Source organism: Podarcis cretensis (genome assembly GCF_951804945.1).
Source record: "Podarcis cretensis genome assembly, chromosome: 8".
Classification (NCBI taxonomy): Eukaryota; Metazoa; Chordata; class Lepidosauria; order Squamata; family Lacertidae; genus Podarcis; species Podarcis cretensis.
This window is the reverse complement of record NC_137177.1, coordinates 18530897-18556007: the sequence shown is the minus strand read 5'-3', so window position 1 is coordinate 18556007 and position 25111 is coordinate 18530897. Positions and strand designations below refer to the sequence as shown.

The 25111-nt window shown below is 43.4% G+C and overlaps 1 protein-coding gene across 3 annotated transcripts; it reads left to right on the top strand.

The window, feature by feature from the left end:
- The first annotated feature begins 3606 nt into the window (after positions 1-3606).
- LOC307221716 (protein NKG7-like) lies at positions 3607-24440 on the top strand. 3 transcript variants are annotated; one of them, XM_079986493.1, is made up of 6 exons: positions 3607-3702; positions 19611-19660; positions 20735-20965; positions 22305-22451; positions 22822-22950; positions 23280-24440. In XM_079986493.1, the coding sequence occupies exons 3-6, from the start codon at positions 20785-20787 to the stop codon at positions 23324-23326; spliced, it is 504 nt and encodes a 167-aa protein (XP_079842619.1). In that variant the 5' UTR covers positions 3607-3702; positions 19611-19660; positions 20735-20784; the 3' UTR covers positions 23327-24440. The 3 variants fall into 3 exon arrangements, with proteins under 3 accessions (XP_079842619.1, XP_079842620.1, XP_079842618.1); XM_079986494.1 differs by lacking the exon at positions 3607-3702 and adding an exon at positions 18519-18588; XM_079986492.1 differs by lacking the exon at positions 3607-3702 and having other exon boundaries at positions 19584-19660.
- The last annotated feature ends 671 nt before the right edge of the window (positions 24441-25111 follow it).

Below are 25111 nucleotides of genomic sequence, written 5' to 3'. Positions count from 1 at the left end.
TGTAAAGCGATGTATGTCGGGGGAAGAAAACCTTAATTTCACACATATGCTCATGAGGTTCACTGAAGTGGCAGGGATGCACCAGGAATGAGACCTTGGGTTGGTAGTGGATAGCTCAACGAAAATGTCAGCCTGGTATGCGGCAGCTGTGAAAAATGCAAATTCTATGCTAGGGACCATTATGAAAAGAATTGAAAATAAAACTGCAGGTATTATAGTGCCGTTATACAAATGTATGATGCAGGCTGATGGTGTTTAAAGAGGCAGATCAGGCACTCAGTGTAGAAAATGCAGAGCAACGTGGAACAATGGTCTGATTTGATTTAAGTCAACTTCCTATGACAGGAGCTGAACATCATTGAGAGAAACAATTCCTGAAAGAGAGAACAGCAGGTTCTTTTACAGGCAGGGCCAGATTTAGGTTTGATGAGGCCCTTAGCAACTGAAGGTAATGGGGCCCTTTATATGTCCAGCTGTCCTTCGTCAACAACACAGTGTCACTGTTTTTTGTGTTGAATATATGCTATATGGTAATTTATGGACCTAAGAGGTATGTAAAGCCATTTGCACATAACAGCCCCTGCAGAATGTAGGCACCCTATATATAGAAATGAGCAAACCAGTGATATTTTAGGGAGCAGGCTAGCAGGCGGGGCCCATTACTTACATCATAGGAGCCTACACAACACAAAGCACTGTTGCTGTATGTAGGTTTTATTTTATTTGTTTTTTATCTTATATTTTGGAAATGTACATCCAGGTTTTTTTCCTTTGAATTTTTTGGGGGGCCTCCAAAAGTGTGGAGCCCTAAGCTATAGCTTGTTCAGCTTATACATAAATCTGTCACTGTTTACAGGGTTTTAAAAAATATCTTCCTCTCCTATTATCCTGCCTTTCTGTTTTGATTCCATATGCCAGCAAAGGGGGACACGATCAGGTTAGGTTGCAATTCCTAGGCAAACCAAAGTTGGGTGTAGGATAGTTGCAGCTCAAGACAACGCAGATGTACAATGAGAGAAGGAGGGAAGGGAGGGAAGGGAAGAGAGCAGTTGGGTGCAAGTCCCCATACTCAGGAATGTGTGTCCTCCACCCCCCACCCAGCCAAAATGTCCATCAATCTGAAATATCTCAAAATACTTGTGAATGACATGGGAGCAAAGGCACAGGACCCCTATAAAAGAGTGACCCCTCTCACTCCCTGTTTTGTTTCATTAGAGTGCAGATTTGTAAAATGGAGTGTCAGCACAGCTTCTATAAGCGGCACATTCATTGTAGTGGGCCCAGGGAAGTGAAGCTCTCCCCCCAGCCAAGATTACATATGCAGGCACTTCCTTGAACTTTATTGTTTTGTTAGGCATTTTAAGGTAGTGGCTGGTTTTATGATACATCTTTTATTGTTTGATATACCTGTATCCCGTAAGTTGTTTTTTTTAAATGCCCACTGCTTGAAAAGGTAGATAATTAAGCGGGGTAGAAACGTCTTAAATAAGAAATAAAATTGTGATGTAAATCAGTTTCGTACAGGTCCATACGGCAATAAACATGGTATAACATTTATCCCAGGAGATCCCTCTGTAATGTTCTGAGTGTTGAGAGTGGGCTCTAGTTACGTCCTTTCTGAGATGAATATGAAATAAGTTTTAATTCAATTCAATTCAATTCAACTTAATTTAATTTAATTTAATTTAATTTCTACCCCGCCCATCTGGCTGGGTTTCTTTTCCAGTGTTCATGGAATGAGTCACTAGAATTTGTTTTTTCATTCTTTCTGCCTTCTTTTGTCAGTTTTTTTCCATTACAGCTATGGATCAAGCCTCGATGACTCACTCATTAGTCATGTTCAAGTGTGCTGTTTTCCATTTCTTAAAAGGATACAATTAGCAGAGCCTAATTATTCTGACAAACAGTAACAACAATATTTAGCAATTGGAGGTGGCAGAGGTTGGGGTGGCTTACTTGTTCCTCAGCAAGGGGGAATAATCTCATGATTGGAAAACCCTTATGGACTTTTTGCATGAAAAGGAAAATGAACTTGTGATATCTGGATTTGACGACTAAAAAGTACGGAAAGTAGAAGAGTTGAGCGTTGTTGTGGAGCAAGAGTTTTGCATAAGCCTGTAAAGCTGATAGACTGAGCACCAAAAGTCTTCCCACCCCTTTCTTTTCTTGTTTCTTCTATCTTATCTTTCTTTTCATTGTTATGTTTAAAAAAGATGCTTCATATTTGATGGAAACTGTTTTATATTACTTTTTCCATGCCCCCCCCCGCAAGCTTTAATGAAAACCTTTCAAAAAAAGAAAAGGGATTAATCTTGACTCAGCTGAACAGCCGGTAGAGCATGAGAATCTTAATCTCAAGGTCTTGGGTTCGAGTCCCATTTGGGCCAAAGATTACAGGGGCTGGACTAGATGACCCTTGCGGCTAGATGACTCTACAATTCTATGATTTTATAATAAAGAAGCTACAATGAGGAAAGCATCTGAGCAGCTTTGGGAACCTCAAGCTGATGGGCCAGACATCTGGTCCACTGCCTCCACTCCTTACCCTGCTCCTAGCAGTTAGATCTAATTATAGTAGTGCCAGCTGGCCAGGGGGAGATAAGAATTAATGCCCTGGCTTCCTCCTGTGTCTTTAGCTGTGGTTTGATTTGCAGAAAACAGCAAGTGTAGATTTCGCTCTGGACATGTCTGCAGATGCAGATGCCGCTCACAATGAGATTCATCTGCTATAACAGCAGAGCCAAGATTTGGGTGGATGCAAGCGATTTTATTCTCAAAATGCTTCACAAACAAGTCACAAAGAGCTACTGTTGGTTCTATCACCTCCTTTGGGCCAGGATGTAAAAGGCCCCGTACACCCCAGAAAAGCTCTGCTGGATGACATAATGAGGATGCAATGGAGGCAGCAAAGTATGCCTTCTTTGCTGCCTTCACTGCCTCTAAGGTAAAGGTAAAGGGACCCCTGACCATTAGGTCCAGTTGTGACTGACTCTGGGGTTGCGGTGCTCATCTGGCTTTATTGGCCGAGGGAGCTGGCATACAGCTTCCGGGTCATGTGGCCAGCATGACTAAGCCGCTTCTGGTGACCAGAGCAGTGCACGGAAATGGCGATTACCTTCCCGCCAGAGCGGTACCTATTTATTTACTTGCACTTTGATGTGCTTTCAAACTGCTAGGTTGGCAGAAGCAGGGACCAAGTAACGGGAGCTCACCCTGTTGCGGGGATTCAAACCGCCAACCTTTTGATCAGCAAGTCCTAGGCTCTGTGGTTTAACCCACAGTGCCACCCGCGTCCCAGTGTTTGGTTGCATTCATATGGATCTTTCCTCCACTTGCGTTCAAGCCATTTCCCAGCTTGTTTCCTCATCCTGACCTCTGGAGTATACCAGGGGGCCAAACGGGCTTCACAAAGTGGGAGAGGGCTCTCAGAGCGATTGTGTCAATAGCCTTAGCCATTCAGGTGTTCCAGAGGTCACCCAGAGCTTCGACATGGGTGCCAGTCATATCAGCCAGAAAACCTCCCAGAACCATTTGGAATCCCACTGGATCCATCAGCCTCTGGGGGCGGACCTTCCGAATAGGTTCCCCCGCCTCTGTAGAGGGAAAAGTGCACTCCCATGGGTGGTGGAGTCAGAGCATGCCTGGCCCTTGTTCCAGAGTGAAGACTTCACCTGAAGAAAAGAGGAAGGCATTCTGAGCCAGGTGGGATTAAACATCTCTAGATTTAAGCGGGAGGGAAAGGGAAATTTTTCAGTAGCTGAAGGTTGGTGAATTTTGAAACAGGGAACAAATGAGAGAGACTAAAAACAATTTATTTTATTTTTGCACTGGACTACATATAAACTTTTTTGTTCTAATTTCGACGATGCCAACTTTGCTGATACATTTCTTCGATCCACTTTTGAAAGTGAAGCAGTTCTGGATTTGTATGCAGATTGGAGCACAGCTAGCCATTGGATTAGACATGTCTTTGAATTTTGTGGCTCGGTTCCTGTACAAAAATGTGCATTTTATGGCAGACATGCATTTCTGAGCATACAGAATGTATATTTGGTTGGGTGGGATGGATGGGTACAAAATGTGTACTTTAGGAGAAAGGGCATACAATTTAGATGTGAAATCTTGCTGCTTTTTGTTATCTACAGAAAATGGGACAGAATGGATCTCTTAAGTGCCCATGAAGCTGCCATGCATTGGAAATAGGCAAAGCCACCATTCCCAGATGGATAGGTTGATAGAGAGCTTACATACCAAGGGGTTCAATCCAGCAAAACTGAGGGTTTATCCACACTTCCTCTTGTCCTCCTGCTTTCACCTGGGAAAAACAACTCTTTAGCCTTCAAACAGAGCAAACAGCAATTTGGGTTTTCTTTGGATTGCCGTTTTGCCATTTGCTCAGATTTAAAGCAAAAGAGCAAGTTTTCCCTGGAAAAGGAGCAGAAAATGGGGGAAAGGGCTCAGACCTGTGCCTTCTATGCATGGGACAAGAAAAAGTCTTGGTGACTTCATAGAAACGGCCATCTGGATCAGACTTAAGGCATATTTCGCTCACTAAGATGCAGTAATGGGCAGAGGATATAAAGCTTTTAGAGAGGAACCAGACACAAGTCTGTGGAGTTTGTAACCGTCAGCGCCTAATACTCATGAATGCTGCCTCTGTGTTCAGAAATCAACAGATGAAGCTTCAGCATGGAGAACACAATTGCTCACTTATGTCTGGAGACAAAGACAAAGTTACAGAACACAGGAGGAGGCGGCCATATAAGCTAGAGCCTGCCACTAAGCTGTGCCCTTTCAATAACATGGCAAAAGGGAAACCATAAAAGGCAAAAAGAGGGGACTGAAAAAATAGAGGTAAAGAACTTGTTTGGTATGCAGAAGGTTGAAAGTTCAGTCTCTGACATCTGGAGACAAAGACGGAAGAGGTAGCATATTCCCGTGGAAAAGTCTGAGCCCTTGGAGATTTGCTGGCAGTCAGAGTAAGGCAATACTGTGCCAGATGAAGCAATGGTGAGACGTATAAGACTGCTTCCTATGTTACGCAGAAAAAAATGGGGGAAGATAGATGGTGACTATGCAGACAAAAGATTGTAGTGGAGGAAATATTTAGGCCAGACTAGATGTGTGCCTTTGTTTCAGGAAGAACTGGAAAACTGAGTGAATGTTGGTCACTTTTATTATTCGCCATGAGCCAAGCACCATGGACAGAAATGACTCCTGAATGAACAGACAACAATTTATTTGGTTCCCTTCATGTTTTCCCTCTTCCCCTTGCTTGCTCTTCTGTTTTGATTCCATCAGCCAACAAAGTGGGGCATGGCTAGGTTAGGCTAGGCAATTGTAGTTTGAGGCAATAGGGGTGTGCAATGAAGGAGGAAAGAGGGAAGGAGAGCAGGGTGTGTAGGTGGGTGGGTGGGTGTGAGGGTGAGTGTGAGAGAGATTGACACTGCAACTCCCCAGACCAAACCAGACATATAATTCTTTTTTTTTTAATACATATTTATTAAACTTTTTTGAATACAAATGCATAAAATAATAAACAACATTACTTATTACATAACATAATTTCGTCACTTCTTTGGACTCCCTCACATCTCCCGCTCCCACTTACATCGTTACAAAAAAAAATTTTTCCAAGCAAATTACCCACTTGTTTACAATCTTATCTCTGTTCATTTAAGTAAAATCTAGCAATTTTCCAAAAAGTTTATATTTTCCTTAATCTCACTTATCGTCAAATTCAGATCTAATTCAGTGGTGGGCAGTTATTTATGATCTAGCATCCTTCTTAACATTCAACCAGATTACAATATTTCTGTAAATAAATCTTGAATTTCCTCCAGTCCTCCTCAACCCTCTCCTCTCCCAGGTCACGGATTCTACCAGTCATCTCGGCCAGTTGCATATAGTCCATCATCTGCCACTCTTCCAGTGTGGGTAGATCTTGAGTTTTCCAATTCTTAGCGATAAGTATCCTTGCTGCCGTTGTTGCATACAGACATAGAATTCTTTTCTTAAAATATCTGTGAATGATTATGGGAACGAGGCATACAAAACCGCCAACAGCCCCTATCATTGCTCATTCAGCTGCATGCAAAGTTATAAAAGTGCTTCAAAAACTCACAAATGTATTTCTTCGGTTATTGCTCTATGGCAGGCAAGCAGCATCAAAAAGCGAAGGAGACCCATTTGGAGAAATCGTATAGGTTAATTAGTCACCAGCTTGTCAACCAGAGCTGGAGTTACTAGGCAGTAACAGAGGGCCACACCTAGAGACCCATGCCCAACCTCTGGATCCGTGCACCAGCAAACGTTGGTGTGCCATCAGGCAGAACAAACCTACAGAGGGGGTGCGGAAGGGAGGGAGGTGGTGGTAGCCAGTGGCGTCGCATGGGGGCGGGGGGATGGAGCACCCTGGGTGCCATGTCTGGGGGGGGGGTGACAAGAAGGCACCCGGTGGGGAGCTTGCCCCGCCACCCCCGAGTTCGGCGGTGCAAGCAGACATCGTGCTGCCACCGCATGTGGAGGATCTTCCGTTCACAACTGCAGATGCGAGCAGAGGACCCCGCCACCACCCATGTGGCATTCAAGCGGTGCCACTAGTGGGCATTTCAGGATTCTAGGTGGGAGGTAGGGGGTTCTATGACACAAGCTGAATCCTCCTTCCATCGAGCACTAGTGGGCGGTAAGAAAATTTTACCATCAAGAAAGATGCATTAGTGGCTGGTAGGTATAAAAAGGTTGACTACCCCTGGTCTACACTGATGGGCAAAGGTTTTCCCGGCTCTTTTCTAGAACCACCATACCTTCCATGTGCCCCAAGTGCCCCAATTGTCCAGGGACAATCCTGGAATCATGAATCCTGGAATCATGGCTACTGATTTGTTTCTTTTGTTTTTAAAATGCTTTTTATTAGATTTTTCCATTGTTAGTCATATACATAGTCAAATTCTTATTTTTAACATATACTATACATATTTATAAACCAGATCTTTTTCATAATTCTTCCCCAGTGACTTCCCGCCACCTCATTACAGCATCTTCTATCTTCTTTTTCTTTTCAATTGTGTTGTTTATCTTTATTATCTTTATGTTACAAAATATATAACTTATCTATCTAAATTGTGACTTTGTGAAATTTATTCAACACATATCAAAGGTTTGATTTGAGAACAATGCTTTCCCAAATAGCAATTTACATATTCCCATTCTTTTTAAAGTTTTTGGCAGGGTTGATACCTTATTGCCACTGTCATTCTTGCCAATTCCAAATATTCACACAGGTTTTTTTTGCTATTCTCTCATTGTTGGTGTAGTCTACCCTTTCCTTTTCTTGGCAATTAACATTCTTGCTGCGGCTGTAGCATACAAGAACACCTTTTTCTTCTCCTTTGGGATATTGATTTGCATAATGGCTAGGAGAAAGGCTTCAGGGTCTTCCCCCCAAATGTTTGTCTAAACATTTTTTAAAATTCGTCATAGAAAGTATTCCAAAATATTTTTTATTTTATCACAACTCCACCACATGTGGTACATTGTTCCTTCCCCCTGATTACACATCCAGCAAACATTTGATTATGATTTATATATTTTAGCCAATTTGCTGGGGGGTCATGTACCACCTATACAGCATTTTCATGAAATTTTCCTTTATTGTATAGCAGGCCGTGAATTTTTAGTCTTTTTGCCACAATCTTTCCCAATTCTCCATCTGGATAGGATATCCAAAATCTTTTCCCCATTTGATCATCACTTCTTTGATCTCCTCGTCCTCTACCTCCCAATCCAGCAATAATCTATATGTTTTTGATAAAAAAATTTTTGTAATAATTCCTTTTCTAATTTTGATATTTGCTTTTCAAATACAATTTTCTTATTTAATTTAAACACATCATTTAATTCATGCTATTGTAACCAATCCGTACAATAATGTCTAATTGCTTCAATTTTTTTTCAGTTTTAATTGCCATTGTTCTTCTTTATATGTTGCCCAAATTGGTTCCATATTTTTTCTCTTTACTGAAAAGACCTCCATTGGTGAAAGCCACCAAGGTGTCTTTATATATACAAAGTCGTTATATCTGACCCATATTGTGTACAGAGATTTTCGAATTACATGGTTTAAGATCCCCCTATGTACTTTTGCTTTATCGTAACCTAGATATGCGTGCCATCCAACAAGCCATCTGTATCTGTTGTCCCATCCTTCTATATCCAATATATCTGTATTTTTCAATGCCATACATTCTTTTAGTCAACATAAACATGAGGCTTCATAATAGAGTTTCAGATCTGGCAAGGCGAAGCCCCCTCTTTCCTTTATATCTGTTAATAATTTATATTTAATTCATGGTTTCTTCCCTTGCCTGGCTACTGATTTGATCCCACATTGTTCCCTATTTCCCCTGCCAGTGCTGCCACCACTGATCTCAGGAAGGAGAATGAGCTGGCACTTGTTCCGAGTGATAGCGGCAGCGGTCAGGGAGCACCCTGTTGCCTCTCTGTGTCTGCCGCTGCAGGGTGGGGAACAGGCTGGGGAAGGAGGTCCCAGGTTTATTTTAATTTGCAAACTGCCCTCAGAACCCAGAACATATATATTCTAAACACCTGTCATAGTCCATGCAGCCTGAAAACCTCTTCTGTCCAGGACAGCACATTCTGCAGCAAGCCTCTGAGCACATGTGCATCTTTAAAGCACACCTGAACACAAACTGCAACTGATGTGGAATAATGTGAATTTCTCCTTTGCCCAGGTTCACCATCCCTATTGTGCTCCTCAGTCTCCGATCTGACCGTTCTCACAATGCTTATACTGCAGATCAGCGCTGTGATTTGTGCTTTCATCAGCCTTCTCCTCCTCCTCATCGCCGTAGGCTCAGACTACTGGCTGCAAAGTGTCAATGAGAACAGTGGCCTCTGGGCAGTTTGCAGTATTAAGAATATTTGTGTTCCATATTTTTTTCTTGGAGTACCAGGTAAGTTCTTCTCTGTCTTGTGCTAGGAGTACTTAAGGTGCAGTATTCCAAAGTAGATTGAACTGATGTTCATTTCTAAGGTATGCAGCAGTGGGTGGCCCAGTTGATCCTTCCTCAACCCTGGGTGCCAGCACAAAATGGCTGCTGTGGGTGGGCAGCAAAAAAATTAAAAGGAGATGGTAGTTCTTACCACTGAGGCTGGATCTACACAGATATGAAAAATGCTATAAAAACACTATAAAAAATATAGCTCCCAATGATGTTTACCATTGATGACGGAACACTGCTCTACTGTGCCCTCTCGTGGCACATTTAAAGAACACATTTTTAACGTTATAATTGACCAGTGTAGATGAGCCCCCCTTTCCACAAAAAAACCCCACTTGCCTCTGATTTTTAATATATCTTGTCAGGAAGCCATTTTTTTTCGTCTGCCAAGAAGCCCCTACCTTATATACAACCTTGCATGTTGCAAAGGATCCTGGGAGTGCTTTGGATTGCACTGTGATGGCCTGGGATTCGGAATCGGATGCTGAACCTGAGGGATCCCAGACTGCACAGGATTCCCCGCCTCCAGAACCAGCTGAGCAAGGGCTGGGGCATGAGCCTGAAGGGTCCTCACCTGTGCTGGATCCTCAGCTGCAGGCATCAGCTGAGTTTGCTCTGGCTCCTGAGGTGATGGAGGACCCATTGTCTGCAGGTGCTCCACTCTCAGCCCTGTCAGAGGAAGCTGAGGTTGCCTCTGGGTCCGGTAAACCTCCAGCCTCTCCTGAGCTGCAGATAAAAGCCAGCCAGCCCCAGTCCCAAGTTGTGGGAGCAACATTGTTGGTTGCTAGTTCCTGCCTGAATCCTGTCCTGCTGTCCTGCCTGAGCTCCTGACCCACTCTGGTTCCCTGCTTGTATGCCTGTTCCTGACTTCACTTGACTCACTGCCCTACACCCAGCTTCAGCTACTACAGACTGCCTCCATGTTGCACCTTTGAGCACGGACCGGACTTGGACCATGCCTCTCGGGTAACCCACGGGACCAGCACATGCACACTCCATTTGCACTGTGCTCTTGGCAGGTTTACTGTGCCCCGAAGTCACTCGGTGTGAGTTGGGTATGTCTTTCTTCAGTTCTGTGAAGCTGTACATTGCAGGAGAAGATGGGTGGCTTTGGGCAAGTTGCACAGAAGAGATGCTTCTTCGCCACAACCAGTCTTCAAGTTGGCAAACCTATGATAAGCTTCAAAGGATATTTAGAAGAATACAGACTAAACCAGTTGCCTCTCCTGATGGCGTCTCTCAGCAGCTTAATAGAGATATAAACCAGCATGGGGGAAAGAATGAACCCCTGTGGAGTGCAGTGGGTTATGCAACAGGCCACTAACCATGGCGCTGAGTAATAGGAGGCCGGCCCATTAGGGGAAATGGAGCACTGGTCCACCAACGTCCGTCTGCTTTCAGCGAACGCCCACCTACCACAGGTTGGCTGTGTCTCACATTCCTTCTTGTTCCACTTACTTTTGGTCTTCCTGCCATCTGCCCTACCAGTACTCCTATGCATCAGCCACCACTGATGACACCCCCCCCCCCTTTCAGGACTGACCAAGCAGGTAGGAGTAGAAGCACCACCAGGAAATCGTGCCCTCAATGTTTTTAATTACTTTTTTGTTGTTCAAGATTCCTTTAAATGTGAATATTTATTTGGACTTTTCTATTAAAAAATACAGATTAATTCTGAAACAGGACAGAGAGCATGCAAAACTGATATGTGTCAGATAAAAACGGATCTACCCATCCCTGGTGGAAAGTATTACATGGGATGTCTTGTCAAATCCCACAGATGCATTTAACCTTGTTTCTTTCTCTTCCTTCTTTCCTGAAAGCTTTCATCGATGCTACCCGAACCTTCATGTTTTTCGCGGTGATCGCTGGAGTCATCTCTTGCATTTGCCTTTGTGGCAACTTCTTTTCCTTCCAACTTCGCTCCATCTCCAAGACCAAGAGCTCAGCTATAGCCAGCCTCGTTGCAGGTATCATGGGGGTTCTGAACATCTGCGTCCACACTAAGCCCAAGCCCCTGAAACCCCAGAAATCAGCTAACCCAGAAATAGTACCCCGGGTTAAGAACTTTGCTTCAGAATAAGAACAGAAATCGTGTGGTGGCGGCGCGGTGGCAGCAGGAGGCCCCATTAGCTAAAGTGATGCTTCAGGTTAAGAACAGTTTCAGGTTAAGTATGGACCTCTGGAACGAATTAAGTACTTAACCCGAGGTACCACTGTATTGGGAGGGTGGGCGTTTGGTCCGGTGGACGAAACGAAACAGAAGAATCTCAAAACGCAATGTGCAGTGGTATATATCTATCCCTTGGAAGCAATTTCTGCAACCCCATTGGCCGGAACAGGTCCCATGCTTCCGAGGGACCAGTTGGGTAGCTGTGGCAATCCAAACATAGCCAGCCCAGAAACAGAGTCAGTTGTGGTGACTTCACTGCAACACATGCTCTCTGGGAGGAGAACGCGATTTCACAAAACACTATTGGCAGAACTAAGTTATACTCAGAATAGACCCACTGAAATCAATGGATATGGTGCATAGCAATGCCCTCCCCACTCCACACCTCCAGTTTCAGAGTTACAAAAGATAGGGAGGGGGATGCAAGGGTTTTCATAGCCCTTCCAGGGCAGCTGCTTTTCGCTTGCTATGTTGGAGTTAGAAAGCAGCCGTGTGGGGTTGCTTCAAAAGCCACACTGTGGGAAGCAGTGGCTTCCATTGAATGAAAACCACACACCCCTTCTTGAGTATGGCATGCTTCTAAAACCTTCCCCCTTTCATCTTATGCTGCCTCAGCCAAGTGGGCTGAGGAAATTGACTGGCAGGAATAACAACACTGGGAGATGTCCAGTTGGACTGCTGGTAGATCTGTGCCTCTGGATCCTGGGAGTATGAGCCACTCAGGTGGTTGGCAGAGGAGCCAGCAGAGCAGGGCAGTGGCTGCCACCTGTTCCAGCTGTCCCTCTACATTTCACCTAGACCACCCATCTACCACCTCTCATCACACTCTATATTAGATCGCCACTTGTCTCTGTTCAAGTGAACTGCAGAGTGATGGCACATCTACCTTTTTATTATATGTTACACATACTGTAAAAGGATAGCCAAACAACTGCATAGGGCTTTGTACACTAATTTTGAACCTTGCACAGGGGCTGATTGGCAGCCAGTGCATTTCTTTCAGCCGCAGTATATAAGTCAGTCATATTCCACTCCAATGAGCAGTTGATCTTCTTCATTTTGCACTAACTGTAGCTTCCAGCTCAGCATCAAGGATTTAACTAACAAGTAACTTGATATCCTGATGTATTTTTTCTTCCTAGCTCTTTGTGTCATGATTGGCATGGCCATCTTCACAGGGCAGACAGGAGGAATTTCCCCTTATGGGTGGGCTTTTGGCTTGGGCTGGGCCTCCTTTCCTCTCTTCCTCATGACTGGTGAGTATTTGTCGAATGCTGGAAATGTACATCTTTATTTAAAGGTTTACCTTTGTGTAGAGTAGTCTGCTGCGTTATTTAGCTCAGAACAGTTTGGGGCTGCTCTACAGTGTGTCCATTTGAACACAGATGAATGCAGGTGTGTGTTCCCTGTAGAAGATTCAAAATGCACCTTGTAGTTCTGTGTAAGAGAATATATTTTTGCCCTCTAGAACAACAAGTTTGTGACCTCACTGATGAGGAAGCGAGGTCAGCAGTCCAGATATCTTGGGTGGTGTTTTATTCTGCTCCCCCTGTTGCCCTAACCAGTCCCTTTTCTCTCCTGACAGGTGGGCTGGCTTTCGCCTTGGATAGGGCTGTGTCAACAGCAGCATGAAGAAAAGGCTGTGCTTCCACTTCAGATGACACCTGGGGCACACAGACCCAGCCTGCACTGGGGCGAGTCGGAGCTGGGGGATTTGAATATAATGTAGGGCTGCCATATTTCAAAAAGTGAACATCCGGACACAAAAGTTGTTGAACCTATGTTTTGTCTTTTTTGGCCAAAGTTGTTGATCTTTCTTTGCAAAATCCCTAAGGGTTTTTGAGCTATCTTTACTGAAATTTGAGCTATCTTTACTGAAATTTGCTGAGATCTACACTTCTGACATGAACCAAATACCTGCTATGTCTGGGAAATTCCAGATGTATGGCAACTTTAATGACAAAACTGATATTGTTATAAGTCTGGCAAGGTGGTTAAGAAACTCCAATTGGTGGGGGAAGGATGATTAAAGTATCATATTAGATTAATGTATGCTGCTATTACCAGTTAAGAATGATGATGAACATTATTATAATTATTATGTAAATTTATTTATTTTGTTTTTTTCAAATTAAAAATTTACAGTAACATATAAATATACAATATAGAAATAAGATTCCACAGAATCTCCTGGAGTTCCCTCCACCCATTTGTGGGTCCTATTGTTAGTCCTTTCCTCCTGCGTATTCTATAATAATCCAAATGTTTTGCATCTTCCTTGTGTCCACAATTCAGCATTAAACTACAACTGTTATTCCAATCCCACTAATTATTATTTTTAGCTGTTTACAATGGTTTTTAATATAGATGTGCCAGACTGGAATGGCAAGTGAATCAATGGCAGGCAATTATAGAAGCCTCATCATCACGGAACTCCAGATAATTTTGGCTCCTGGTAAATAAAAGAACTAAAAGATACCCTTTAACTATTATTCCTGCCCCGGTTTGGGAATCTTATTTAAAAAATTACTTTGCCACAACTGACTGTATCGTTAACACAAGAGACGGATTTCAAGATCAGCTTCCCCTCTGGCCCCCCACCGATCCGGAAGACATCCATGACTTGATCGTCAAACTCAAAACAGGGAAAGCGCCTGGGCCAGACCTGATCCTGGCAGAAGCTATAAAATACCACACGGACTGGTGGGCCAAGGTCCTGGCGACCATCTTTGATGCAGTTAACAACTCTGGAATGATCCCGGAAGTATGGAAGGACGCTGTTATCGTTCCAATCCACAAAAAGGGCTCACCAGATGACCCGGGGAATTACAGAAACATCAGTCTGCTCTCAATAGTGGGGAAACTGTATGCCCGCTGCCTGTTGAACTGACTTATCCAATGGGCCGAAGAGAAAAAATTAATTGGGCCCGAACAAGCTGGATTCCGCCCAAAACAGTCAACAATCAATCATATTCTAATTTTACAACATCTTGCCTGGAAATATTCCACCCCAAAGGGTGGCCAACTCTGTGCGGCATTCATTGACCTAAAGGCAGCATTCAATAGTATCCCCAGGAGCATCCTCTGGGAAAAACTCACCCGCTGGGGCATTGACAGAAGGCTTCTCTGGCTAATAATCAAACTCCATGAGAACTCAGTGGCTAGAGTGAGATTCACCCCCGAGGGTGATCTCACCAATTCAATTCCCAGTAACAGAGGTGTCCGACAGGGTTGTATATTGGCTCCACTCCTGTTCAATTTGTTCATAAGCGACATGAGGACTCCCCTAATAGAGGCCCAAGAAAGGATTCATGCACCCCGCCTAGCACTTTATCGCTGCCCCTTGTTACTATATGCGGATGACACAGTCATTCTTTCTTTTTCTAGAGTAGGTCTCAGGAGGGCCTTAAAAATTTTTGGATCATACTGTAACGCAAATTCCCTTACAATTACTTATGGAAAATCTAAGATCCTGATTTTCTCAAAGAGCCGGAAACTCCATAATTGGAGAATTGATGGGAGAGTCATTGAACAAGTCTACAGATTCCAATATTTGGGAGTTTGGTCACAACATAACCTCAGATGGAAGGCCCATGTAGCCTATGTTACAAATAGAGCCAAAGCTATCTCCTTGGCGATCTTGCGATTCTTCTTCACTGATGGGGCCCTTCATATCCCATCGGCGCTGAAAGTCTTCAAGGCCAAGGTGATCCCGACAATTGCTTATGCCATCTCTATTTGGGGGACTTTTGTCAACCTATCTCACCTGGAGATCATTCAAAATCAGTTTTTAAGAGGGATATTGAAACTGCCCAACTGTGTAAGTAATACAGCGTTACGCATGGAACTTAATATTGTATCCCTGGAAAATGCTCTGTAGAAGCACATACTTTGTCACTGGTTATCTCTATGGCACAATCTCCCAAACTTGTACTTGATACAATGTATGTGGAGAGATGATTTCCAGAGCCCATGGGTAAAAAATTGGATGGGAATCTCCCCATCCAAATTACTAGAGCAGGACATGGTCCCAGCTAAAAGATCAGTAACCTGTAAGCTAGAGGAGATGGACTTACAGCAGAAAATGGTCTTGGGCAATGGTACCTGCTCACCTCTAAATCTTGGTTTATTACCCCTCTTAAGGCTCCCAAACTATTTGAATTCCTTAACTTCCTCAGCTCATAGATATGCCTTTGTAAAGGCAAGATTCAACACTTTCCCATCGAACGTGCTGAGAAATCGATTCTCCAATGGATAGATATCGCTCTTATGTGATTGTAATTGTGGGGCACTGGAATCATTACATCACATAATTTTTGACTGTGCTCTTCACTTACCGGCAGCAAGTTTCTTGCTCAATATCTTAAGGGAATTGCCGATGATACGATTGAAGCCAAACTGAGATATCTACTAATTGACGATGACCCCCTAAGATCACTCATGGTTGCCAGATTCTTGATCAGCGTCCTATCCCTAAAGAAGAGAAATGGTCTCCTGGGTGGCTCGGATAATCCTTTTAAACCATGATCTATGTTTTAGGTGATATCACCATTGTTTTAAACCATGATCTATGTTTTAAGCGATATCACCATTGATATCCGTGATTAATTTATGAGCAGAGGGCAATGTATAGGTTACAAATTTATTGTAATGTATGATGGTCGTCCTTGTTTTTGTTTTGCTTCGCTTCCTGTTTGTCTTTTGTAAGTTTAGGCGATTTTAAATCTGGAGGTCTAAGTATAACATGTTGGTATGGGAAACTGTCGTCTAACGGGCCAATGGCCGTAATAAAGATCAATCCAATCAATCCAATATAGATTATAAATTTTCCCCATTCCTTATTACAATTTTGGTCTTCCTGATTTCTGATCCTTCCTGTAATTTTTGCCATTTTGGCATAGTCCATCAACTTGATCTGCCATAATGATGAACAATATTATTATTCCTTCAGTAGCTGGGTTAAAGATAAGGAATTGGGACGCAGGTGGCGCTGTGGGTTAAAGCCTCAGCGCCTAGGACTTGCCGATCGAAAGGTCGGCGGTTCGAATCCCTGCGGCGGGGTGCGCTCCCGCTGCTCGGTCCCAGCGCCTGCCAACCTAGCAGTTCGAAAGCACCTCCAGGTGCAAGTAGATAAATAGGGACCGCTTACCAGCGGGAAGGTAAACGGCGTTTCCATGTGCGGCTCTGGCTCTGGCCAGAGCAGCGATGTCACGCTGGCCACGTGACCCGGAAGTGTCTCCGGACAGCGCTGGCCCCTGGCCTCTTAAGTGAGATGGGCGCACAACCCCAGAGTCTGTCAAGACTGGCCCGTACGGGCAGGGGTACCTTTACCTTTACCTAAGCCAGGCATCTTCTATTCATCAAGCTGAAAAGAAGGTCTATGAATTAAATGATATGCCTCTATGTTTCGTATAGCCTGGTTATGAGGGTGGAAGCATGGGTTTGGATTTAGAATCAAGAGGTCTAATTTTGCTCCCAGCAGACTTCCCTGCAAATCATAGGAAGCAATGGAACCTCTCTCTTCTCCATCCCTTGATATGCGGCTCTTTCTCTTTCCCATGCAAGTTTTGCGAGAAAAGCAGTTCTTCTGGCATTTGAATCAGTCTTCTTGGATGTGACTTTCTCTTTAGCAGAAGGTTCCCACACACAGCCTATTTATTCCTCCCAATATACTTGCAGAAAACTTATGTGAAGGTTAGATCATTCAGCATCTATCCTGATCTTTCTTGGGGAGTCATATTACAATAAGCATTCATCCTGCCTTCGCCCTGATTTGTTTGTCAAGTGTTTATATGTGTTCCCAGTAATAACTCACTCATTTCTCACTTGTCAATGCACATTTCCCAGCACTCCTCCCCAATCACACAAAGTCTGGGTTGTACCCCACTGAATTCCATTCAGAGTAGATTCATTGGAATTAATGAGCCTATGTTAGTAGGTTGACATTGGCTATAACCCTGATTCCTTTATATATTTTTAAAAAATGGATTTGTTGTCCCAGGGTAATAGATGGCTTTAACCCACATTATTTATATGCAACCTCAAATTTAGGGTACACTGTCTGGAGGCACCTTGAGTAAGCTTTCTAAATTTACCTCAAATGGAAGTATTTGGGAAAAACAAATATCCACCACACATGCTTAATGAAAATCTCCCTCCCCCCCCCCCGCAAAAGCCAATGGGTATTGATGTTGACTCAGTGGAAGAGTCGGTAGAGCATGAGATTCTTAATCTCAAGGTCTTGGGTTCGAGTCCCATTTGGGCCAAAGATTACAGGGGCTGGACTAGATGACCCTTGCGGCTAGATGACTCTACAATTCTATGATTTTATAATAAAGAAGCTACAATGAGGAAAGCATCTGAGCAGGTTTGGGAACCTCAAGCTGATGGGCCAGACATCTGGTCCACTGCCTCCACTCCTTACCCTGCTCCTAGCAGTTAGATCTAATTATAGTAGTGCCAGCTGGCCAGGGGGAGATAAGAATTAATGCCCTGGCTTCCTCCTGTGTCTTTAGCTGTGGTTTGATCTGCAGAAACCAGCAAGTGTAGATTTCGCTCTGGACATGTCTGCAGATGTATATGCCATTCACAATGAGATTCATCTGCAATAACAGCAGAGCCAAGATTTGGGTGGATGCAAGCGATTTTATTCTCAAAATGCTTCACAAAGAAGTCACAAAGAGCTACTGTTGGTTCTATCACCTCCTTTGGGCCAGGATGTAAAAGGCCCCGTACACCCCAGAAAAGCTCTGCCTGGTGACATAATGAGGATGCAGTGGAGGGAGCAATGTGTGCCTTCTTTGCTGCCTTCGCTGCCTCTAGGTCGGCTCGATAATGAGCCCTTACCAGTGTTTGGGTCTTTCCTCCACTTGTGCTCACACTGTCTCCCAGCTTGTTTCCTCATCTTAAGCTCTGGAGTAGTCATGAATGCTGCCTCTGTGTTCAGAAATCAACAGATGAAGCTTCCGCATAGAGGACATCTTACCAGTGTTTGGTTGCATTCATATGGATCTTTCCTCCACTTGCGTTCAAGCCATTTCCCAGCTTGTTTCCTCCTCCTGACCTCTGGAGTATACCAGGGGGCCAAACGGGCTTCACAAAGTGGGAGAGGGCTCTCAGAGCGATTGTGTCAATAGCCCAAGCCATTTGGACGATCCAGAGGTCACCCAGAGCTTTGATAGGGGCGCCAGTCATATCAGCCAGAAAACCTCCCAGAACCGTTTGGAATCCCACTGGATCCATCAGCCTCTGGGGGCGGACCTTCCGAATAGGTTCCCCCGCCTCTGTAGAGGGAAAAGTGCACTCCCATGGGTGGTGAAGTCAGAGCATGCCTGGCCCTTGTTCCAGAGTGAAGACTTCACCTGAAGAAAAGAGGAAGACATTCTGAGCCAGGTGGGATTAAACTTCTCTAGATTTAAGCGGGAGGGAAAGTGAAATTTTTCAGTAGCTGAAGGTTGGTGAATTTTGATACAGGGAACAAATGAGAGGGACTAAAGGCGATTTTTTATTTTTTTTTATTTTTTTTTTTGCACTGGGCTACATATAAACTTCTTTGTTCTAATTTTGAAGATGCCAACTTTGCTGATACATTTCTTCAATCCACTTTTTAAAGTGAAGCAGTCCTGGATTTGTATGCGGATTGGAGCACAGCTATCCATTGGATTAGACACGTCTTTGAATTTTGTGGCTCGGTTGCAGTACAAAAATGTGCATTTTATGGCAGACATGCATTTCAGAGCATACAGAATGTGTATTTGGTTGGGTGGGATGGATGAGTACAAAATGTGTACTTTAGGGGAAAGGGCATACAATTTAGATGTGAAATGTTGCTGCTTTTTGTTAACTACAGAAAATGGAACAGAATGGATCTCTTAAGTGCCCATGAAGCTGCCATGCATTGGAAATAGGCAAAGCCACCATTCCCAGATAGATAAGTTGATAGAGAGCTTACATATCAAGGGGTTCAATCCAGCAAAACTGAGGGTTTATCCACACTTCCTCTTGTCCTCCTGCTTTCACCTGGGAAAAACAACTCTTTAGCTTTCAAACAGAGCAAACAGCAATTTGGTTTTGCTCAGATTTAAAGCAAAAGAGCAAGTTTTCCCTGGAAAAGGAACAGGGAAAGAAACGGCCATCTGGATCAGACCTAAGGCATATTTTGCTCAGTAAGATGCATGGGAAGAGGATATAAAGCTTTTAGAGAGGAACCAGACACAAGTCCATGTATGTTGTAACCGTCAGTGCCTAATACTCATGAATGCTGCCTCTGTGTTCAGAAATCAACAGATGAAGCTTCAGCATTGAGGACACAATTGCTCACTGATGTCTGGAGACAAAGACAAAGTTACAGAACACAGAAAGATGTGGCCATATAAGCTAGAGCCTGCCACTAATCTGTGTCCTTTCAATAACAGGGCAAAAGGGAAACCATAAAAGGCAAAAAGAGGGGACTGAAAAAATAGAGGTAAAGAACATGTTTGGTATGCATATGGTTGAAAGTTCACAAAATATATAACATATCTATCTAAATTGTGACTTTGTGAAATTTATTCAACACATAATAGCAATTTACACATTCCCATTCTTTTTATAGTTTTTGGTAGAGTTGATACTTTATTGCTGCTGTCATTTTTGCCAGTTGGAAATATTCACACAGTTTATTTTGCTCTTCTCCCTTTCTCCCTCTTCTCCCTTTGTAGTCTCCCCTTTCCAATTCTTTGCAATTAACATTCTTGCTTCCGTTGTAGCATACAAGAACACCCTTTTCTTATCCTTTGGGATATTGATTCACATAATGCCTAGGAGAAAGGGTTCAGGGTTTGTTTGATTTCCCAAATGTTTGTCTAAACATTTTTAAAAATTTGTCATAGACAGTACAGTATTCCAAAATATTTTGATTTTATCACAACCCCACCATATGTGGTACATTGTTCCTTCCCCCTGATTACACATTCACCAAACGTTTGATTTTGATTTATATATTTTAGCCAATTTTCTGGGGGTAATGTACCACCTATACAGCATTTTCATGAAATTTTCCTTTAATCTATAGTAGGCTGTGAATTTTTAGTCTTTTTGCTACAATCTTTCTCAATCCTCCAAATATGGGCTGCCATATTTCAAAAATGATATCCAAAATCTTTTGCCCATTTGATCATCACTTCTTTGATCTCTTCTACTTCCCAATCCAGCAATAATCTATATGTTTTGATGATATTTTCCTTTTGTTCTGTAATAATTCCTTTTCTAATTTTGATATATCTAATTTTCAAATCCTTTTTTCCTCTAATTTAAACACCTCATTTAATTGATGATATTGTAATCAATCCGTACAATAATGTCTAATAGCTTCAATAGTTCTAATAGTTTTAATTGGCTTTGTTCTTCTTCATATGTTGCCCAATTTGGTTCCTGAAAACCTCTTCTGTCCAGGACAGCACAATCTGCTGCAGGCCTCTGAGCACATGTGCATCTTTAAAGCACACCTGAACACAAACTGCAACTGATGTGGAATAACGTGGATGTCTCCTTTCCCCAGGTTCACCATCCCTATTGTGCTCCTCAGTCTCAGATCTGACCGTTCTCACAATGCCTATACTGCAGATCAGCGCTGTGGTTTGTGCTTTCATCAGCCTTCTCCTCCTCCTCATCGCCCTGGGCTCAGACTACTGGCTGCAAAGTGACAATGCGAACAGTGGCCTCTGGGTAGCTTGCGGCCCTGTTTTTTCGATCTATACTTGTTATTCACCTTCGATTAATACCGTACAAGGTAAGATCTTCTCTGTCTTGTGCTAGGAGTACTTAAGGTGCAGTATTCCAAAGTAGATTGAACTGATGTTCATTTCTAAGGTATGCAGCAGTGGGGGGCCCAGTTGATCCTTCCTCAACCCTGGGTGCCAGCACAAAATGGCTGCTGTGGGTGGGCAGCAAAAAAATTAAAAGGCGATGGTAGTTCTTACCATTGAGGCTGGATCTACAGAGATATGAAAAATGCTATAAAAATGCTATAAGAATATAGCTCCCAATGCTGTTTACCATTGACGATGGATCACTGCTCTACAGTGCCCTCTCGTGTCACATTTTAAGAACACATTTTTAACGTTATAATTGACCAGTGTGGATGAGCCCCCCTTTCCACAAAAAGCCCCCTCTTGCCTCTGATTTTTAATATATGTTGTCAGGAAGCCATTTTTTTTGTCTGTCAAGAAGCCCCTACCTTATATACAACCTTGCATGTTGCAAAGGATCCTGGGAGTGCTTTGGACTGCACACTCCATTTGCACTGTGCTCTTGGCAGGTTTGCTGTGCCCCGATGTCATTCGGTGTGAATTGGGTGTGTCTTTTTTCAGTTCTGTGAAGCTGTGCGTTGCAGGAGAAGATGGGTGGCTTTGGAAAACTTGCACAGAAGAGATGCTTCCCCTTTGCAAGTAGTCTTCAAGTTGGCAAATCTATGATAAACTTCAAAGGATACTTAGAAAAATACAGACTAAACCAGTTGCCTCTCCTGATGGCGTCTCTCAGCAGCTTAATAGAGATATAAACCAGCATGGGGGAAAGAATGAACCCCTGTGGAGTGCAGTGGGTTATGCAACAATCCTGTAACCATGGTACTGAATAATAGGAGGCCGGCCCATTAGGGGAAATAGAGTATTGGCCCATCAACGTCCGTCTGCTTTCAGCCAACACCCACCTACCACGGGTTGGCTGTGTCTGACATTCCCTCTTGCTCCACTTACTTTTGGTCTTCCTGCCATCTGCCCTACCAGTACTCCTATGCATCAGCCACCACTGGTGACAGCCCCCCTTTCAGGACTCACCAAGCAGGTAGGAGTAGAAGCACCACCAGGAAATCGTGCCCTCAAGGCATTTAAATACTTTTTTGTTGTTGTAGATTCCTTTAAATGTGAATATTTATTTTGACTTTTCTATTAAAAAAATACAGATTAATTCAGAAACAGGACAGAGAGCATGCAAAACTGGTATGTGTCAGATAAAAACTGATCTACCCATCCCTGGTGGAAAGTATTACATGGGATGTCTACAGGGCTATTGTCAAATCCCACAGATGCATTTAACCTTTTTTCTTTCTCTTCCTTCCTTCCCAAAAGGTTTCTACCATGCTACCCGAGCCTTCATGTTCTTCGGGATGATTGCTGGAGCCATATCTTGCATTGGCCTTTGTTGCAACTACTTTTCCTTCCAACTTGGCTTCATCTCCAAGACCAAGAACTCTGCCAAAGCCAGCCTCGTTGCAGGTATCATGGGGGTTCTGAGCATCTGCGTCCACACTAAGCCCAAGCCCCTGAAACCCCAGAAATCAGAGCTGTAGAAACCTGCAGCCAATCGGAAGCCGTGTCTTGGTTGTCCAATGTTTTTGGAAGTTGAACAGATTCCCTTTGACAACCAAGGTACGACTGTATAGGGCTTTGTACACTAATTTTGAACCTTGTACAGGGGCTGATTGGCAGCCAGTGCATTTCTTTCAGCTGCAGTATATATGTTGGTCATATTCCACCCCAGTGAGTAGTTGATCCTCTCCATTTTGCACTAACTGTAGCTTCCAGCTCAGCATCAAGGATTTAATTAACAAGTAACTTGATATCCTGACGTATTTTTTCTTCCTAGCTGGTTGTGTCCTGATTGCCATGGCCATCTTCACAGGGCGTACAGCGGCAGCAATCAGCAGTTCTACCTCGTATTATGGATGGTCTTTTGGCTTGGGCTGGGCGACATTTCCTCTCTTCCTCATAACTGGTGAGTATTTGTCGAATGCTGGAAATGTACATCTTTATTTAAAGGTTTACCTTTGTGTAGAGTAGTCTGCTGCGTTATTTAGCTTAGAACAGTTTGGGGCTGCTCTACAGTGTGTCCATTTGAACACAGATGAATGCAGGTGTGTGTTCCCTGTAGAAGATTCAAAATGCACCTTGTAGTTCTGTGGAAGAGAATATATTTTTGCCCTCTAGAACAACAAGTTTGTGACCTCACTGATGAGGAAGCGAGGTCAGCAGTCCAGATATCTTGGGTGGTGTTTTATTCTGCTCCCCCTGATGCCTTAACCAGCCCCTTTTCTCTTCTGACAGGTGGGCTGGCTTTCGCCTTGGATAGGGCTGTGTCAACAGCAGCATGAAGAAAAGGCTGTGCTTCCACTTCAGATGACACCTGGGGCACACAGACCCAGCCTGCACTGGGGCGAGTCGGAGCTGGGGGATTTGAATATAATGTAGGGCTGCCATATTTCAAAAAGTGAAAATCCGGACACAAAAGTTGTTGAACTTCTGTCAAAGTTGTTGAGGCTTTTTGTTTGTCTTTTTAGCCAAAGTTGTTGATCTTTCTTTGCAAACCCCTAAGGGTTAATGAGCTATCTTTACTGAAATTTGCCGAGATCTACACTTCTGACATGAACCGAATACCTGTTATGTCTGGGAAATTCCGGGTGTATGGCCACTTTAATGACAAAACTGACATTTTTATAAGTCCAGCAAAGTGGTTAAGAAAATGGAAGTTATTTACTGATCGCTGTAGAACAGAACTTCTCCAATTGGCAGGGAAAATATGATTTGCTTAATGTATGCTGCTATTACCAGTTAAGAATGATGATGAACATTATTATAATTATACTGTAAATTTATTTATTTGGTTTTTTCAAATTAAAATTTTACAATAACATATCAATATACAATATAGAAATAAGATTCCACAGAATCTCCTGGACTTCCCTCCTCCCATTTCTGGATCGTATTGTTAGTCCTTTCCTCCTGTGTATTCTATAATAATCCAAATCTTTTCATCTCCATTGTGTCCGAAATTCACAGTACTTCTGGCATTTGAATCAGTCTTCTTGGATGTGACTTTCTCTTTAACAGAAGGTTCCTACACACAGCCTATTTATTCCTCCAAATATTTTTGCAAAAAACCTATTTGATGGAAACTGTTGTATATTGCTTTTTCTATGTCCCCCCCCCGAAGCTTTAATGAAAATCTCTCTCCCCCCCCCAAGCCAATGGGTATTGATGTTGACTCAGCGGAAGAGTTGGTAGAGCATGAGATTCTTAATCTCAAGGTCTTGGGTTCGAGTCCCATTTGGGCCAAAGATTACAGGGGCTGGACTAGATGACCCTTGCGGCTAGATGACTCTACAATTCTATGATTTTATAATAAAGAAGCTACAATGAGGAAAGCATCTGAGCAGTTTGGGAACCTCAAGCTGATGGGCCAGACATCTGGTCCACTGCCTCCACTCCTTACCCTGCTCCTAGCAGTTAGATCTAATTATAGTAGTGCCAGCTGGCCAGGGGGAGATAAGAATTAATGCCCTGGCTTCCTCCTGTGTCTTTAGCTGTGGTTTGATCTGCAGAAACCAGCAAGTGTAGATTTCGCTCTGGACATGTCTGCAGATGTATATGCCATTCACAATGAGATTCATCTGCAATAACAGCAGAGCCAAGATTTGGGTGGATGCAAGTGATTTTATTCTCAAAATGCTTCACAAACAAGTCACAAAGAGCTACCGTTGGTTCTATCACCTCCTTGGAGCCAGGATACACCCCAGAAAAGCTCTGCCTGGTGACATAATGAGGATGCAGTGGAGGCAGCAAAGTGTGCCTTCTTTGCTGCCTTCACTGCCTCTAGGTCGGCTCGATCATGAGCCCTTACCAGTGTTTGGGCCTTTCCTCCGCTTGTGCTCACACTGTCTCCCAGCTTGTTTCCTCATCTTAAGCTCTGGAGTAGTCATGAATGCTGCCTCTGTGTTCAGAAATCAACAGATGAAGCTTCAGCATAGAGGACACCTTACCAGTGTTTGGTTGCATTCATATGGATCTTTCCTCCACTTGTTCAAGCCATTTCACAGCTTGTTTCCTCGTCCTAAGCTCTGGAGTACTGTTTCATTGTGCATTTTAAGGTAGTGGCTGGT